This window comes from Hippocampus zosterae, chromosome 4, assembly GCF_025434085.1.
Source record: "Hippocampus zosterae strain Florida chromosome 4, ASM2543408v3, whole genome shotgun sequence".
NCBI lineage: Eukaryota > Metazoa > Chordata > Actinopteri > Syngnathiformes > Syngnathidae > Hippocampus > Hippocampus zosterae.
The window spans coordinates 25,517,209-25,536,992 of NC_067454.1; the positions used below are offsets into that span (position 1 = coordinate 25,517,209).

General features: G+C 42.2%; 1 protein-coding gene across 5 annotated transcripts in view; it reads right to left on the reverse strand.

The window, feature by feature from the left end:
- crtc3 (CREB regulated transcription coactivator 3) overlaps positions 1-19,784 on the reverse strand; it is a 61,549-nt gene that overhangs the window by 14,634 nt on the left and 27,131 nt on the right. Inside the window, exons 5-10 of one of the 5 annotated variants that reach the window (XM_052063931.1) lie at positions 19,593-19,655; positions 16,767-16,870; positions 14,399-14,437; positions 14,220-14,305; positions 13,307-13,356; positions 720-940 (exon numbers count right to left, since the gene is read on the reverse strand). In XM_052063931.1, the coding sequence (XP_051919891.1) occupies positions 720-940; positions 13,307-13,356; positions 14,220-14,305; positions 14,399-14,437; positions 16,767-16,870; positions 19,593-19,655 (563 nt within the window). Of the gene's footprint in view, positions 1-719; positions 941-13,306; positions 13,357-14,219; positions 14,306-14,398; positions 14,450-16,766; positions 16,871-19,592; positions 19,656-19,784 lie in introns of all 5 variants that reach the window. The other 4 variants (XM_052063930.1, XM_052063934.1, XM_052063933.1 and 1 more) reach the window with 4 other exon arrangements.

The following is a 19,784-nucleotide window of genomic DNA, read 5'->3' on the forward strand; positions in this document are numbered from 1 at the left end:
AAGCTTAGGCAATATGGATTTTACCATTCATTGTTATTTATAGCTATGAAAATTAAATGAAAAAAAAATCCTACTGTTGCTGAACCTAACCCTTATATCATAAATATAAACAAATATATTACCGTATTTTTTATTGACTTTTTTTGCCCAAACTCTGAACCCTGCAGCTTTTAATGTGACACGGTTTATTTATGGATTTTTACTAATGAGCGTCACCCATCATTGTCACATTTGACCATTGAAATGACAGAACACGCAACATTGGACCAATGAAAGTCTCAGAGTCCGTCCTCAAACTACCGGTAGATACTCGTCAGCTATTTGGGGCTGGAACAACATGTTTTACAGCTGCGGGAGGAATCGTCGTGTCAATAACGTGGACACCCGTGGCTATGAGTCCGAAGCTGATAATATATGTATAAATTAGTTTTTATGCCTTGCGGCTTTTAATTTGGTGCAGTGTGTAAAATGGAAATTACAGGAGTATATTACATCCTGTATTATATTATTGTTGTATTATTAGTAGTAGTAGTCTGAGAACTTGAGAAAAAAAAATTGAGGGCAGGTTTAGGAATCAGCGCAAAAAATGAATGATAAAACATTGGTCACATTTTAGACCTCTCCAACAGCTGCTTGGTGGGAAACACACCAGTTGACCAACAGTGCTAACCTCATAAAAAAACAATGTGCACATGGTGGACCTCGAAGCTTCAACTCACCCTGCGAATTGTTAATGCCAAGATGCATCATGGCAGCCGGCAAATTCCCAGTGCTGCTACCTCCGCTGAGATTGGGGTAGCCGCCGTTGTTTTCTGGGTCCAATGGAGTTGAGAGAGGGGACGGGAAGTGTAGGTTGGTGAGATCGGGTAGGGAGCCTCCTGTATTTAATGAGCCCTGGTAGTGGGAGAATCCAGGGTTTGGCTCCGGAGATGGGAAAATACTGTGAGAAAAAAGAAAATAACAAACAAACAAAAAAACAAGCTATTTGAATTCATTCATTCTGATTATCCAGGGCATGGTAGCAGTTGAACCGATCCCAGCTGACTTCGGCTTGCCTGTGACATTAATGCTGACAACATTGATATTTTCTGACATGAGCTACGACACTAATTTTATGAATTATATCGATTACAAATGTTTCTTAGATTATTGTGCAATATTTATTACTTGCCATCTATTTCACCAACTTGTGGAATTTGTTAATTGATCGGCTGTACATTTTTTCAGCATGACGTCTCTGAACCACTGTTGAAAGGACACTTTGATTCTCTCCTCTTTCATCTAGAACTGCTTCAAATAAAGTGTTTGTAGAAAAGGGGGTTAAGATTGCATGACTGTCTGCGTCTTATATGTTGTGTTGTATTATTTTGTTATTTTATGTTAACTTTTCTGTAGATGGCGGCGCGAGCAACCACAGAAGCTCCTCTCTCTCCTGTGGTCGAGAGGAAAGAAATTTCATCCGTGCAGTATGTTGCTCATAGAGCATATTTGACAATAAAGTTGACTTGACTTGACTAAATCTATTGATTCTACGCATGTTTTGTGGACAGAGTTTTCTGCTTTAAGTTCAGAATTAAAAATGATTGACATCATTATATCTTGTCAGGGTCTGTGCTCAGCAAGCATTCCGATGATACAAACATTTTTAAAATACGATAAATGAGAATGTTATGATGGATGAGGGCTTTTTTTTATCTCCTGCATTTTTATCCTTCTTTGCATTGGCTGAAATACATCAAAGGCAGAGGTGTCAAATTTAGGTCTAGAAAGTAAAAAAGCTGGCACAGTTTCGCTTTCGCGAGATGCCAGCATTTGAAGCTGGCTTATCCGCCAGTGGGTTGATAATATCAATAATATCAAATGGATGCCCTTTTTGGAGGTAAAATGGCGGCGGTTTATTCATATTAGGGCGCACAGTGGTGCGAAGAAAATGGGCCGGTACACAAGTGTCGTGAATCCGACGGTGATTTTGCAAACCTATTATTTATGAATATCCAACAACACTCCAGTTGAGCGAGTTGAGATTTTCCATTTTATAACCTGAAACCTTTGGTATGTGAACTTCACATACCAAAGGTTGTCGTCTTGAGTTGCAAGCAAAAATGAAAGCTACGAGCGCAAGATAACGTCAGCGGAAAACAAGGAGCAGTTTGGAAGACTGTAAATACAGGCTGATAAATAATGTAATTGCGTTTCTCTCCCCTGAATATTGTGGTTTGTTCAAGGTCCTCTTCCCATGTATTTTTTGAACAGACACAAGCAATACATTTACTTTCAATTAACAGTATCAGATTTATTCTACATAAATGTTTTGGTCTTATTGGTGTGGCTGACACTATAATGAAGACCACTGGACCGTCAATTAATAGGACTGTCTAACGATCCGCTTCAATTACACTTGTGAATGAAGTAAACACTTTGACTTGCAGTCTTTTATGCGCTCACTAAGATAACTTCCCCAAATTTTACCAAGTGTAATCTGTAAACATAGTAAGTCAAATTTTATCAATCATGAAAAATCCCTTTATCGCTTCAACTTTTCATGAGAAAAAAAATAAGACTATTTATTTTGCAAGATGGCACCTGATTAGGCAGCCGTCGGTAAGTGCTCTTCAAGAGCCTTGCGTTTTTTTTTTTAAATTGTTTTTGTGTTTTGTTTTGTCATTTTGTGTTTGTTGTTACGTCGTGTGGACCTAATGTGGACTGTGCTTGTGAAGAATCTGTGCTTGGTGGTTGCGCCTTCTCGGCGGCACGTGTGTACCAGCCCTGATTTTGATTGGGAGGAATGTCGCCGCCATTTGACTGTCGGTGCTGGACAGCTCCGGGGTGCTTGTGTATTGCGCCTGAAATAGGCCCCATTTTCACAGCCCCGGTTTGTTCAGCGAAAAGGTGTTGTTGGACAGTCTGCGGTTGGATGGATGCATGGCTTGAGGAGCCGACGATGAGAAGCAAGGAGCGTCAGCGCAGAGCGCCGATGTGTATGTGGAACTGTGAGCCGCAGCTTGGAATTGAAGCGGATTTACATGGGACAGGAGAAGAGAGCCAATCCCTCTTTTTCGTTAATGGATGCTACAGCTTCTTGTAGCTTTCCAGCTTAGCTTGTAGCAGATGTGTGCACATTTCAGCACTGGTGAAAAGGACACTTTGATTCGCTCCTCTTTCATCTATTACTGCTTCAAACAACAAAGTGAATGGAGGAGAAAAGTAGTTAAGATGTCACAACTGTGTTTTATGTGCTGTGTTGTATTATTTTGTCATTTTATGTTAAGTGTTCCTTTGATGGCGGCGCGGGCACCCGCAGTGGCTCCTCTTGTTGTCTGTTTAAAAGGGAAGAAATTTCATCTCTGCTGTATACAGCACATTTGACAAAGTTGTATTTGACTTGAGTTTCTTGTTTTTCTTTTCCTTTTGACTTGTCTTGTATGTTGCTCTCTCGTATAAAGTCAGCCTCTTATCACACTCACCATTGCTATGGACTGTTCCACTTATGATTCGACTGTAATGTCATAATTGGCACGATCTGTCAATGACGACATTGACTGAATCCACGAAATAAGACATTTCAGTCAAGACAACCTCATTCGCTCTGGGCTCGTTATGTGTTGCCTTGTATAAGTGAGCCTGAAGGCTCATATGTTTTAGCCTTGTTTGTGTCATGTGAGCAGAAACCCTTTCCCACGGCGGGCAGAATCTCCGCCTCTGGGCCTTGGAACATTCAATCACAAATAACGTTTGTGTATTTTTAATTATTTTTGGAACTGGTAAAAAGTCCCCAACCCGGTTTATTCACGTCATAAAAAGAACTAGCTCGAGTATGTGTTATGTCATTTTAATATCTCTTTTATTCAAAATATCTCTTATCACTCAGCGTAAAGTTTCGTAAACTTTCAGCCACACACATTTCAGGCAATCACGGATGCAACCAGTAGGCAGGTGTGTTGTTTGAGCAAACACGGAAATAGCTCAGCTGTTGACAAGACGCACTAAACTATGATACAAGATATACTGCAATTACATATAAAAGCAAAACAGTTTGGATAAATTGGGCCATATCTGTGCAGGTACACCGGAGTCAAACAGCTTCAATAGGGAATCAATGAATGCTGCATGAATATTCAAATTTCAATGAATATTTATAAAATATCTGAGGGTATAAATATTTTGACTCCTTATTGATGCTTAACAAAAAAATTTACATCTCTGAAACTTTTAGAAGTTGTTACAAAAATTTAGTTCAGGCTCTATGAACCACCAGGTGAACTGCGCACACTGACACGGACCTCTGCCGCTCAGTGAGATATGGACTTACTGCATTGTTGCTAGCTATTAAAAATGTTCGTCTAACATTACTCGTTCATTTGTGGCTATGTTATAATGGGTTGGCAGAGAAGCTTAAACTTTTCCTCCTTTGACAACATCTTGATGATCGAATTAACGGAGCAAATAGAAGACAAGAGAACAGTCAACAAAATTTAAAAACTAAAGCTGTAGCGCTAGTGGTACTGCTTCATTTCTGTCTCTGCCATGAATATTTGCCAGTCGATACAGTCTTCCAGTCGCTTAGTAGACCAGTATTGTATTAAAAATTCCTCATCTTTTTTTTTTCGAGAAGCTTCAATATTTTTGCCCAAGACACTGAAGAAAATGCAGCCATTGTGAAAGTTAAAGGTAAACCATCCCAAATGTCAGTTTCAAACAAATTCTTCTCACAGTTTGAACTGCAGTTTTGGTGCAACAGAATAACATTTAAACGTGGTGTAAGAGTGCAAAGGAAACTGAGGTTTAAAGAGAGTTTTAAATTTAATCTGTTTTATTTTAAACAAGGTTTAAAGTTTGGTGGAACGGAATTTACAATTTAAAACATGATTTAATCTAGTTTTAAAGTTACACCTGATTTGTGCAGTCTGGCCTTAGTGCTGTGCCATCACTATCTGTAGGTACATCAAGTTCCATTCAAATCAAAATCTGCTGGTTAAACTGACTGGATGATTTGGCATGAAATGGACCCAGTAGGAGATGTTGTAAACATATGACTATTACATTTTATTTCATATTACTGTTTGGTGCTTTCTACCGCCTTTATTACAGATTTGTCTTACTGTTTATTGTGCATGTTAAATTGCTCCATTTACAGCACTTTGTATGCAGCTATGTCTGTTTGAAAGTGCTCTATAAATACTGTTGACTTGACTTGACATTTTATATTCAATGTTTAGCGGCGTACTTTTAACGAATTGTCACAATAGCAGTGCTCGCCTGGAAATATACAAGCTGCTTAAATAGATGTACAGGAATCCCTCAATTATCGCGGTTAATGGGGACCAAAACCACCCGCGATAAACGAAAATCCACGAAGTAGCGTCCAATTAAACATACATCGGGAGAGTACCAGCTAGCGAGCCACGGAACGGCGAGCCACCGAACGGCGGGTTACCGGGCGACGGCGAATCGGCGAGGGAGAGCACCAGCTAGCGAGCCACCAAACGACGGCGAACGGCGAGGGAGAGTACCAGCTAGCGAGCCACCGAACGGCGAGCCACCGGGCGACGGCGAATCGGCGAGGGTGAGCACCAGCGAGCGAGCCACCGAACGACGGCGAACGGCGAGAGAGAGCACGAACCAACTCGCTCAACGGTGGAAGCCAAACGACCTATTGCTCGCCAAACGATCTGCTGCATGCTAAACCTGCTGCTAGCCAAACCACCCGCTGCTAGCCAAACCACTCGCTGCTAGCCAGACCACCCACTGCTAGCTAAAACACCAGTCGACCTACACCATACTTTACGCATGCCTCCTCTTGCCTCTACGTCCGGCTGCAGCAGCTGCATCCGCCTTGCCAAAAAGATTGCTGAACTGGAGCAGAGAATCTCCACACTTCACTATATCCGAGATGCTGAGCTGCAGATGGACACAATCATCTTCGGTCCTGGACAACCAGAGTTGCCATCTTTCACCGACACAGCTGCTGCCGCCAAACCTGCTTCTCCCACATTTGACAAGACCACCATTCCTGATCCCGCACCCGAAGACTCCCTGCCACTCGTCGATCCAGATGACACTTGGGCACGACTGGGTGCCAAGCTCAGGTTCATGTCCAGCTCCACTCCCCACGAACCTGTGTCAGAAAATCCTGTCCACCCTTTCTCCTCCATTGCTCACCGCCGTTCTAACCCTCAGTTCACTCCGGCCCCGCAGCGCACTGTCCCTGGTCTACTCCCGCACACTTCCCCCTCCACTTCACCGCCACAGACTGAACCTGCGCCAGGATCCACTCTCCCTTCACCCACCCCTGCCTGTCCACTTCGCCCCCTTTTTCCTCCGACCACCCTGATTGTTGGTGACTCCATAACCCGAAACCTCAGATTCTTCAACGCAACAACACACTGCTTCCCCGGAGCCACTGTTCCCATCATCCTCGCAAAACTCCCCAGGCTGCTCCATCTACTCCCACCATCTGTCCATCAAATTATTGTACATGTAGGCTGCGTTGATGCATCCCACCGGCAGTCAGAAATCACCAAAGGTCACTTCAACAAACTTCTTCAGTTCCTTAACTCGATCGGGAAATCAATTTTCATTAGCGGCCCACTCTCTCCGCACCGTGGCATGGGCATTTTCAGCCGTATTCTTAGCCTCCACACCTGGCTACAAACTGCCTGCAGGACACATAATGTGGGCTTCATTGACAATTTTGATATATTTTGGCGCCGTCCATCCCTTTTAAAGGCGGACGGTTTTCACCCCAACAAATTAGGCAGCAGAATACTGGCAGCAAATGTCCAGCATGCTGTCCACCACTACACAAGCTGACTAATCACAAATCACACACCTGCACCTTTCCCTTCCTCCACTTTACCAACACCCGGCACTTCAGCTTGCCATAGTCCTCTCTACAGGCCCCAGTTGTCACTGTCTCATCCTGATGCTGCTGCCATCTACCCCATTCAATCCATCATCACAGCCAGACACCCGCACTACTATGATAACAAGAGAAAATGTTTTAAAATATCAAATACCAACCTCCGCCCACTCCCCCAATCCACACTGTCACCCACACACCACAAAATCCTCAAACTGGCTCTATTTAACACCCGCTCACTCAACAACAAAGCACTCGTCTTACACGAATTTATAACTGACAGTAACCTGGACTTCCTCTTTATCACCGAAACCTGGCACAAACACCTGGACTACTTCTCACTCAACCAAGCCACCCCACCTGGTTACACCTACATCGACAAGCCCCGCCTCACTGGCCGAGGTGGTGGGGTGGCATCAGTCCATAAAATAGAGTTTAAAATCAGCACTATATCCACCTCACCCACTGAGTCCTTTGAACACATCACCTTCAAATTCCCTGGTCGCTCCCCCCTGGTCATTGCTGTCATTTACCGTCCCCCAAAATTCAACCCATCATTTTTATCAGACTTCTCAGATTTTGTCACACAGCTTTCACTTATCTCACCTTTCACTCTGCTCCTTGGCGACTTTAACTTCCACATCGACGATACCAACTGCAAACATGCCTCTGAATTTCTTGACCTTTTGGACTGCCTTAACTTCACTCAACATGTCAACTTCCCCACCCACACCCACGGTCACACTCTGGACTTGGTCTATTCCACTGGTCTCACCATTGAAAAACTCTCTAGCACCAACCTCAACATTTCCGATCACCTGGCTATCACTCTGGACCTCCACCTCCCTACCCCCATTCCCAAGGTAAAGCGCACCATATCATTCAGAAACCTCAAATCCGTTTCCCCAACTGACTTCTCTACCTCCGTCCTCAACCACTTGTCCATACTACCTCCTCCACTGTCCCATGACCCCACTGTTCTCACCAACTACTACAACAGCACTCTCTCCTCCTGTCTTAACCAACTCGCCCCCATCAAAACCAAATCTGTCTCCTTCACTCGCTCAGCCCCCTGGTACACCCCAGAACTCTGCAAACTTAAAACCCGAAAACGCCAGTTAGAAAGACTCTATAAAAAATCTGGTTTAACTGTTCATCTCCTCGCCTACACTGATCACCTTCAGTTATACAAGACCGCACTCAACTCCAGCCGTTCCACCTACTACTCCAACCTAATCCACACCGACTCCAACAACCAAAAGGCTCTCTTCTCCACCGTCAACAAACTCCTCAAACCCAGCGACAATATTTTCACCGTTGACAAATGCAACTCATTCCTATCCCACTTTCTATCCAAAATCGACATCCTCTACAGTTCACTCACCACCTCACCTGTCCCCCCTCCCTTCCTACCAGCATCCATCTCTCCAACTACTTCACCTCTCTCTGAATTCACACCTGTCTCCATAGCCGAACTCACCAATATCATTTCAACAATGAAGTCCTCCACCTGCACACTGGATCCCATCCCATCTTCCTTCGTCAAGCACTGCTTTCCCACCATCTCCCACCTCGTCATGAACATTGTCAACTCCTCCCTCAACTCTGCCTATGTCCCCTCCTCACTCAAACTGGCTGCCGTAACCCCCATCATCAAAAAACCCGGACTCAACCCTGACATCATGAGCAACTTTCGACCCATCTCCAACCTTCCCTTTCTGTCCAAAGTCATAGAACGTGCCGTCACATCTCAAATTAAAACCTACCTAAACAACAACCAGCTTTTTGAACAATTTCAATCTGGATTCCGCACACAACACAGCACTGAAACAGCCCTCCTTAAAATCACCAATGACCTCCTCCTCGCCTCTGACTCCGGCCTACTCTCCATCCTCATCCTTCTTGACCTTACAGCTGCCTTTGACACCATCAACCATTCCATCCTACTCTCTCGCCTACAACCCCTAAACATCACCGACAAAGTCCTTACCTGGCTACACTCTTATCTCACAGACAGGAAACAATTCATACACATAAACAACTGCTCTTCCTACACTGCCCCACTGTCCCAAGGTGTCCCCCAGGGTTCTGTGCTTGGTCCACTTCTCTTCATTCTCTATCTTTTACCCCTCGGCCAAATCATACGTCATCATGGTCTCCAGTTCCACTGCTACGCTGATGATGTCCAATTGTACATATCCACCAAATCATTTACCCCAACAACCCACTCCACCCTGTCTAACTGTCTCTCAGATGTCAAATCCTGGTTGCAAACAAACTTTCTCACTCTTAACTGTACTAAATCTCAACTGCTTATAATCGGTCCTCGGTCCCTCACCCAAACAACCACCAACTTTACCCTCACTATAGATAACTTCACCCTTTCCCCCTCCTCTCACTGTCGCAACCTCGGGGTCCTTTTTGATAATAACCTCTCTTTCGATCAACACATCAACCAAACCACCAAAACTGCTTTCTTCCACCTCAAAAACATTGCTCGTCTCCGCCCATCACTTTCTTTCAATGCTGCTCAAACCCTCATCCACGCCTTCATCCCCTCCCGCCTTGACTACTGCAATAGCATTCTCTATGGTACAACCTCCAAACTCCTCAATAAACTACAGTACATCCAGAATGCCACCGCCCGCCTACTCACCCACACCCGCACTCGTGATCACATCACCCCCGTCCTTAAAAACCTCCACTGGCTCCCTGTTCCCCAGCGTATTCAATTTAAACTGCTCATACTCACCTATAAAGCCCTTCACAATCAGGCACCCTCCTATCTTTCCGACCTTCTTTACCAATACACTCCTTCCCGCAATCTCCGCTCCTCAAACACAAACCTCCTCGCCATCCCCGTGACCAAGCTCAAAACCTGGGGGGACCGAGCCTTCTCTGTCGCCACCCCCACCCTCTGGAACGCTCTACCACAACACATCCGCAACTGTACTGACCTCCAATCCTTCAAATCATCCCATAAAACTCACCTGTTCCGCTATGCTTTTAATACCTTTTAATCTTTTTTACCAATTTTTCTTTTGTTCATCCAAATGAACTTTTGTAAATTATGTATGCTTGTTTTAAATGCACATTTTTATCCTGTGTTTTTATGCTCTTGTAAAGTGTCTTTGAGTGAGATGAAAAGCGCTTTCAAATAAAATGTATTATTATAAACAGGTAAAAAAAAAACAATAATTTTTTTTACGTCCGCAAACGGTCCGCGAGAAACTGCAAAACAACAGCGAGTCACATGGAGCAACATATACAGTACTGTACTGCATGTATATGTAAAAAATAAATGTATAAAATATTTTTTACATTTTTTTTAATGTTTGAAAAAATCTGTGATGCACTGAACCCGCGACAAACGAACCGCGAAGTAGCGAGGGATCACTGTATTTCTCTATCTTCTTATTGAATCAGTGAATGAGTATTGTTTTTTCTTTCAAACACTGATCAAACACTGATTATATATATATATATATATATATAATCTATATATATAATATATATAATATATATATATATATATACTGTATATATTATAGCTGTCAGTTTAGCGCGTTTTTATTGGCATTAATTTAAATGAATTTTAACGGGATTAAATTTTTTCTCACGAGATTAACGCAGCACATGTCGCAAGCGGATGTTACGTTGCTCTATAAATACACCAGAAACAAAACAACACGTGCGATGCAGAAGTCCACGCCCATGTCTGTTTTGCCAGCCATGGCAGCGCGAGACACCGAAAACGGATACTTAAAGAGTTTATAAATGGAAAGTTTACTTTTAAAAAGTTGCCAGATTGCTCCACTGACAAGACAAAAATTACCTGTTCTTCTCTCTCTGTGTATCATACAGGTATACGATGTATGCCACTGACGCGCTTGTTACTTGTTTGAAACTATTTTGTGTGGAAGGTTACAGCGTTCCATGTCCATATAAATAGAGCGGGTGGAGCTGTGTTCGTCTGACAGTGACAGTGCGCTGCTGTTGTAGCAACCTAGCGAAAATTAAACGTCTCCAGTGTTGTCATCGAACCAAGTATAGTCATCCGAAATGAGGTAGAGACAAAAACCGAAGAGAGACCTCCGCGCAAGAAGGACCAACATAATCAACATAGCCTGACTGTGTTAGAGGGAGTGAAACCCCTCTCTTTCAGAATGGTTTGCCCCAGCAGCACGGGGGAAGTGTTAAAGCAGCTGTTGTGTGACAAAATATTTTTTTTCACTGTTGTTGATGGACAGTACCGTATTTTCACGACTATAAGGCGCCATTAAAAGTCTTAAATTTTCTCAAAAATGGACAGGACGCCTTATGGTGTGGAGCATCCTTTGTATGCGCTGAGTTCCAAAATCTGACTCATAGCCGACGCGCTGTTTATATAGAGAAAAGGCGGAAGTGACTGTGGCCAGGCATGCGGGAAAGAAGTCGGCCAATCAGGGAAGGGTGGGTGTGTATATATACATATATGGAGAGGGAGAGAGAGAGAGAGAGAGAGAGAGAGAGAGAGAGAGAGAGAGAGAGAGAGAGAGAGAGAGAGAGAGAGAGAGAGAGAGAGAGAGAGAGAGAGAGAGAGAGAGAGAGAGAGAGAGAGAGAGAGAGAGAGAGGAGAGAGAGAGAGAGAGAGAGAGAGAGAGAGAGAGAGAGAGAGAGAGAGAGAGAGAGATAGAGAGAGAGAGAGAGAGAGAGAGAGAGAGAGAGAGAGAGGGAGAGAGAGAGAGAGAGAGAGAGAGAGAGAGAGAGAGAGGAGAGAGAGAGAGAGAGAGAGAGGAGAGAGAGAGAGAGGAGAGAGAGAGAGAGAGAGAGAGAGAGAGAGAGAGAGAGAGAGAGAGAGAGAGAGAGAGAGAGAGAGAGAGAGAGAGAGAGAGAGAGAGAGAGAGAGAGAGAGAGAGAGGCAAGCTGGGGAGCAGTCCGCTAATGGTGAAGGGTGGGCGTGTAAGTGGACGCTAAAGGGACGCCGCAAGCAGGTACCAACACCTGTATAGAGTGTGGCAATGTGCATTGTTGCAAAACAACTCCGGTTTTGGTTTCTAAGAACCCCTGAAAATAAATTTGACAAAGAGACACGCCTACGAAGCTCAGTTCAAACTTAAAGCCACCGGTTATGCTTCTGGCATGCATGCCCATCTCACAGCAGCGGTGAAAAACCAAGTCAAGCAAATGAACTCTGAGCTTGCCGTTATTCCCGGAGGCTTGACTAAAGAACTCCAACCGCTGGACATCGGCATCAACCGGGCGTTCAAAGTAAAGCTGCGAACGGCATGGGAACAATGGATGATGGATGGCAAACACAACTTTACAAAGAGTGAGAGGCAGCGCTGGGCGAGTTACGCCACAGTACGCAACAACGAGAGGGAACGCGGCGTTTTTGATGGATTAGGGTACTTGCACAATTGTTCAATTCTTTCTACACACACACGCGCTGCCACCATGTTTCGCTCTGTTCTGTACTTTCAAATGTGGGAAAGCTTCACACGAGAGAAATGTTGACTTTGCTGTTGCTGCTCCTTCTTTCCGCTCGGCAATGCGTAGCAACTCACACTAGCATGTGATGCGTTCAATGACAACTGGGATGTGCAGTCCTCTGCTTCTGATACAGAGGATGAAGACTTTGATGGATTTCTGGGTGATGATTGATCAAAAAACGTGAGAACATTGTACGATGGCTAAATAAAATACACCCGAACTCAGTTCTGCTTTCGTTGCCTTTTTAAAAACTTGTTTTTAGCTTGTATCTGTATGTCTTGGCATGCTACCGTATGCTTCAAGCTAACGTGTTAGCGTGCGCGCATGCATGCCGTATGTTTAAGCTGGCGTATGTTTTACCACTGTAAAACTGCGCCCATTGGTACAGTGCGGTCTGTCTATGTGTAAAATACAAAAATGTCACCCATTAATGAGACTGCGCCCAACCGTACGGTGCGTCGAATAGTCCTGAAAATACGGTAATATTGTGTGAGAGAATATGTGTGAACAACTGCTCCAAGTGAAAAATTTTCATGTAAAATTGAAAATTGAAATTGTTATTTCAGTAAATATTTGCATTTGCCACATAGAAAACTGATTCATGATTCCAAGTTGATGAGAGCATTAAAATGGGGGAAAAAAGGACAAAAAATGTAAAAGCAAATTCAGAAACGATAAAAAAATGTGTGAATAATCACGATTAATTTTTTTGTTCATTTGAGTTAATTATGACAGTTGCATTTTTAATTAGATTAAATATTTTAATCGTTTGACAGCTCAAAATATATATATATATATATATATATATATATATATATATATATATATATATATATATATATATACACACAGTATATACACAGAGAGAGCGAGAGAGAGCGAGAGAGAGCGAGAGAGAGCGAGAGAGCGAGAGAGCGAGAGAGAGCGAGAGAGCGAGAGAGAGAGAGAGAAAGAAAGAGAGAGATAAACACTTACTTGATCCCAGGCACTTCACATGATTTAGGCCTTGATGCAAGAGTCTGGACCTGAAAAAAGATTTGTTTTTAATTAGAATATTACATAGGGATGTACTCATTCACTCTACTTCTACTTTGGTAAATGAATGGCTGGAGTATAACAAAGAGTTGGTGATTTGTGAAAAGCCCAATATACAGGAGAAACACCATCGTTATGCAAATGCGGTATATACCAAAATGACGCCACCTTTGTGATTCCTTCTCCTCCAAAACAGGTGCACGACTCATGACAAATACATTAGTCAGTAATTTTTTACTTTTTTTTTTAATTATCAGAGATGCAAGTTAACTTTTGTAGATCCACTTTTTTTTGCACTGATTCCAAATTTGACTTATTTTCTCACATCAGGTTTTCATAATAACAACAATAATAACAATAATATAATGATATATTGTCATTTATTTAGGAATATTTAAGAATTAAGGTTTGATAACAGGTGGAATCTTTACGCCAAACTTACAATGCATGGTATATTCCATATTGCGCAAACTTTTATTGGTGAAACTTGAAAACAGGAAAATGAAAATATCTCAAAAACCTGCTGTGCTAGTAAAAGAGTAAATACATACTTTCTTTTGCCTCTCTCTAGTGTGAACTATTAGGGTGGGGACAACTACTTTCAGAGACCTACAGTAAAAATCACTATAACATACGATTTTATTTGCATTGTTTTTTTTTCTCAGTTATGGTTTCCATGCCACTATTTTCTGATTCAGCAACCAAGTTACTAGCCACTGACCAATTGATGGCGATTCTCGCTTAAGATTCTTGTAGATCGAATTTCAAATGAGGGCACTTAAATCTAAAGTTTTTCATAATTTGTGTGGATTTTAAAAAGAACACAGTACTACCAAGGAGGCACAAATCTCACCTTCTTGGCTTCCCACAGCTGTTTGGGGAGGGGTTTACTGACACCTATGAGACCCTCCTCACTAGGTAGGGTGGGGAAAGAAAAGACTGCAGAAAGAATGACATAGTTAAATGATCGATTTTCTGTTAAGTAATGTGTATTACATAAACTGCATAATGTGTAAAGAACATATTACTTACTGTCTCCAGACCCATCCACCTTTGCCTCATTTACACTAGCTGTATGCCAACCTCCACATGAAACACATGTAACCAAGCAGAAAAAGCAGGATAGGTAGAGACAATCAATTGAGAAGTGAGAAAGAAAAGAAAAATCACGCAATGTGTTTTGCTGGCCTGCGTCTCAAGAAAATCTGAGTGTAACTGACAGCGAATGATAATGCATTGGGATTAATTTTTTTGTAAACCGAGAAAAATCTTCACGTAACGCTGATAGACCTGTAATATACATTTTACACAAAAAACAGGTTAACACACACCCCAAAATCTCCAAACAAAAAACTAAGCAAACAAAAAATAATATTGAAAAAAATTGTTGGAGGAAAAAATAAATAAAAATCAGCGAATAAGTGAATAAGCGGAAGCTGAGCCACAAGTATGCCAGGGTCCACTTTAGAGGAGGAAACATGATAACAGCAGGCCCCACACCCGCATTGTATTTTATTTTATTTTTACTTTTGAATTAATCAAGGGGCCATTCAGTGTGTGGTCACGGGCTCCAAGTTGCCCAGCATTGCCTGACAGAGTTAACGCAAGAAGCATTTTCATATACATTATTAACTCAACTGTATTTATTGAGCACTTTCGAATAGCCATCACTGTATACAAAGTGCTGTTATTATTAAGACTAAATGTGATTGTGTTATCCACAGGCAATGTTTCTATCTGGGCCATGTGTTCAATAAATATGCTTCTACCCTGTACACTTTTGTTTTTATAAGACGCATGTCATGTGGGATCCCCATCAATAGGTTCTAAGTGCATGCGTCTCGTTGCTATTTCATGCTACCTCAAAATTTTAAAAAATATATTCTGCCAAATTCAACTAATATTCATCCAGTATAGCCAAGATGACTTGAAAACAAAATGATTCTCTTAAAGGTCAAGTAAGAAAGTTGTAAATGTGTAGTTCCGCAGGGATCGATACTTGGCCCTCTAATGTTTAGCATCTACATGCTTCCGTTTTGTGATATGATACGGTTATGCCAATGACACCCAATTATATAACTATATGTGCCTTAGAAATAAACCTAGGCAATTGCTGTAATCTAGAGGTGTGTTTATTGGAGATTAAACAAGTCTTTCAATTTTTTGCTTCTTCACCTTGGTGAAACCAAGTTGTTGATTTTGGGATCGCTCATCATCGGTACTTGGGACACCACTCTGATTCTTGATAAATGTACTGCTACCCAAAGTGACTCAGCAAAAATCTGTTATAAGTGACTCAACTCTTTCTTTTTACATTCACATGAGAAATATCACTAGAACTGCGTTACTCTGTAGTTCAACTACATGTTGGCCTGTTTGACTGACACTTCTTCTCTTTCCCTTGCCCCCTCCTCTCCAATGTAATGTGAAATGTTGCCCAATTGACATGCATTGCAGCCTGGTCATCCTTGAAGGAGGGATTCTCATCTGCGGCCCCTTTTCAAGATTTCTTGTCCATCCATCCATTTTCCGAACCGCCTGATCCTCACTAGGGTCGTGGGGGGTGCTGGAGCCTATCCCAGCTATCTTCGGGCAGTAGGCGGGGGACACCCTGAATCGGTTGCCAGCCAATCGCAGGGCAGACAGAGACAAACAACCATCCACACTCACAATCACACCTAGGGAAAATTTCAGAGTTCAATCAGTCTACCACGCATGTTTTTGGTACGTGGAAGGAAACCGGAGTACCCGGAGAAAACCCACGCAGGCCCGGGGAGAACATGCAAACTCCACACAGGGAGGCCGGAGCTGGAATTGAACCCGGTACCTCTGCACTGTAAAGTCGACGTGCTAACCACTGGACTACCAGGCCGCCCAAGATTTCTTGTGTTCATTGTTTTTCTCTGTCTCCCTGCGAGGTTAAGATCAGGGGGTGCTATTAATATTTTTCAACTGTGGGCATTAAAAGCCCAAAAATTAATTTGACTTTGAAGGCCTCTCAAATGTGAAGTTTTGCTGTATTGGATGTTGAGGGGTCGGGGGGGTCACATGTATTACATAGGTGATCTTGAAACTGCCCGTGATGAAAGGGCATTCCAAAACGTGCAGTTTTATGATATTTGGAGGATTGGGGGCATTTGAAATCAAGTACCTGGGGCGACCACAAAGTTCAACACATCACCTTCGCATAGGATTAATCAGTAATTGTGGTATGTAGAATGATGGTGTATTCCACGTCAATGGCTGTGCAAAGTTGCAGGATAGCGAACCAAGATGTGAGAGGATATTTATTGCTCTAATTGAATTATAGTTCTATTATACCAGTAAATCACACCTAGAAAGCACATGAAGAAACACATGAGCATCGAGTGCCGAGTGTCTATGTGACTGCTACTCTCACCATTGCGCTGTGGGGGACCATGACCCATCTGCTGGTTCACGCTGAAGTGGTCCTGTGGGTTTGGGTTCATCACACTTGTATGAAGAGCAGAGTCTGAGTTGGTTCTGTGTAGGAGGATGAGGACAAATATTCAAATGTGTTCTTGCATGTTCACTTCCTAGGGCTATAAATTCAATGAGTCATTTTGCTCCTTCTCCATGAATCCGGATGTTCATGCTGTACGAACAACATTAAAAATTCTGGGAAGTATAATGCCTGCAAATCTCAAAGTGTGGGACGCGTATCACTTTGTGGTACACGCACTTCCCTCTGATGCACTCCAATAACATATAATGTGATGTTAACAAAAGTCATGTGTTGTTTGTACTAGGTCAAATTTATTGGTTGTTTTTATGAGAGAAAATTTTGGGTTCAAATTAACCATACAGTGGTGCCTCTACTTACGAAATTAATATGTGCTGGAAGAAATTTCTTAACTCTAAATTTTTTTTAGTAGAGACGCGTTTTACATGTAAATGCCCTAATTCGTTCCAAGGCGCCCCCGTCCCCAAAATGCAGACATAAATGTTTTCTAAAGCATAAAAATATGTAACAAATACATGTTACAATTAGATTATTGCACAATAAAGGAGAGTTGTGTAGAATGTAAAAAACAAAGAATAAAGAATACAAATGATGGCAATTTAACTTCTAACTCCGTCCTCATCATTTTTTGCCCTCTTTAGTTCATGTTCTCTTTCAGAAGTGGTTTTTGCCTGGCGTTTTATAAAGAACTGATCTAAGGACATTTGCTTTTGTCGGCTTGCAACAAACCTTCGAAAACTGTACAAGGCAAACATCAGCATTGTGATCGATAACCTGACTGGTGAACACTTTTTCTGGGTGATTCACATTTATGTAAAACAGAAGACCTCATGAACCGAGGGGCAAATAACGAGGCCGCTGCATAGCCACAATATCTATCTATCTTCACAAATAAACACATACGGTAGAAGTCCCTCTTTGCCAATGGGATGCCAGGATGATGCTCGGTAATAGTCAATAGCAGAGCATCTTTAGGTATGTTGCGTTCAGGAAACTCGGAGCTGCGAGTAGCAAGCCATCCTGTATTTTACCTTTCGGATTTTGAAATTTCTTTCGTAACAAGAGGCAATATTTTCCCGTTAAGATGTTTCTTAACTTGAAAATTTCGTATGACGAGACATTCGTAAGTCGAGGTACCACTGTTTATTGGTTTGTATGTTTGATATCTTAACACAATCCCTCTGTTCTATGACCCAACTTTTGGGGGGTTTCAATTGATCCGAATCACATCTAGTCCTTTTTTGACCTGGTAATTGGTATAAACATTTTTCAGCTTGACATCTGAGACAATTTTTTTGACCCAATTCTTTTTCGAGTTTGGTCCATGAAGTAATAACTAAATATTGTTTTTATTCTCAGATAATGAAATTGGCCTCTTCAAAAGCAATGGTACCCTTAACTTCATATTTTGCTAACCTTTTGAGGCAATCACTGCAACCAAACCATTTAAGCAGCACATTTCTCTCTGTGTTTTAATGGATTTAATTCTCTGCCCAGATTGAAGACACACTGAGCCAGGAAACCATGCCTCCTCTTGAAAGAATAGTTGGCACCCTTTTATTAAAGAAAGAAAAACCCAGAATCACCACAAGAATTGTCCCAGAAGCATTGAGACTTATCTGTATGCATAGCAGTAAATTCCGTTATCGGTTTCATTCAGTTTAAGTTACTTTTGTGACAATTGTATGCGTTTAATTAAAAAAAAAAAAAAAATTAACAATAGTGTACCAACAATTTTGCCTATGTCGCAAGTTTCTATTGTGTGAAAAATGGAGGACGCTCGGTGACCTTCTGGGCCTGCTCTGAAACATCCGGCAGTTTTTTCTTGAATCTGTACAAGGAGCAATGAAACCTCAAAACTAACAAGGCACTATGGAAAATGAATTAATGCCATGAGCGCTATCGACATGCCCTTCAAGAGCTACTTATAGCTCACGATCTACCTAATGGGCACGCCTGACCAAAATCCTATTGAAAATCTGTGGAAGGAGATAAACATGCCTTCCAAGGCATTCTTCAAACAGGAGGCAGTTGGAGCAGTTTTCTCACGAGGAGGCGTCCTAAATACAAGTTGACAGGTGCAATTACTATTTAAATCTTTTGATTGCAACGATTGCCTTGAAAGTTTGCCGGCCCAAGTTATATTGCCCTTCGGATGGTAATCCAAGGGGTGGGTGGGTGTGATGGGGGCTGACGTTCCGCACCCTGCACCCCCAAAATAGAGGGCGGGGATTCTGTCTCTGTTCAGCCTGGTACCCAATGGGCCGCAGACCGGTGGTTGGAGATCAATGGACTAGTTCACAGAAATCAAAATACAATCATAAAGTTGTTTAGGCAACAAAAGATGGAAAGAAAATGACAGCATCAATATAAATCATGATGCTGGATGCTAACTTGTAGAAGGCCTTGACTCCTGAAGCTGTGTTAGTAAGAGAGAAATTAGTGATTAATTTCTCAGGGAACGAAACTGCACAGAAGAACGGGAAACAATTGGGAGAGAAAAAATATGGAATAAATCATGACAAAAGACTTTAGTTCTGACTTTTTGCCTTTCGGTGCTTTGGTGGATAGAGAGAATTATTCTCACATGAGAAGTGAAGAAGTGGTTATATAAAGAATTGAAAAGCAAGACAAACGAACCAAATGAGATGGCAATAAGACAATTAACATGGTGGTAGTTATGTGAGCATGGGATGAAGCAGCCATCAGAGATGATAGAGGGGCGGAGAGGTCAAAGGTCACCTGTTGAGCTGTGATATTAATCTAAAGCCAGGCCGCTTTTCCTCACTCCATGGGGGATGATCCCTTCAAAAGAAACAAATGTATTTGGAGTTAAACAGAGACCTGCGGGCGGAGAGAAAGCGTTTGTAAAGAGCATCTCAAATGTGTCTGTTGTGATGGAGAAAGACCCTGGAGAAACGTCAGAAGAAGCAG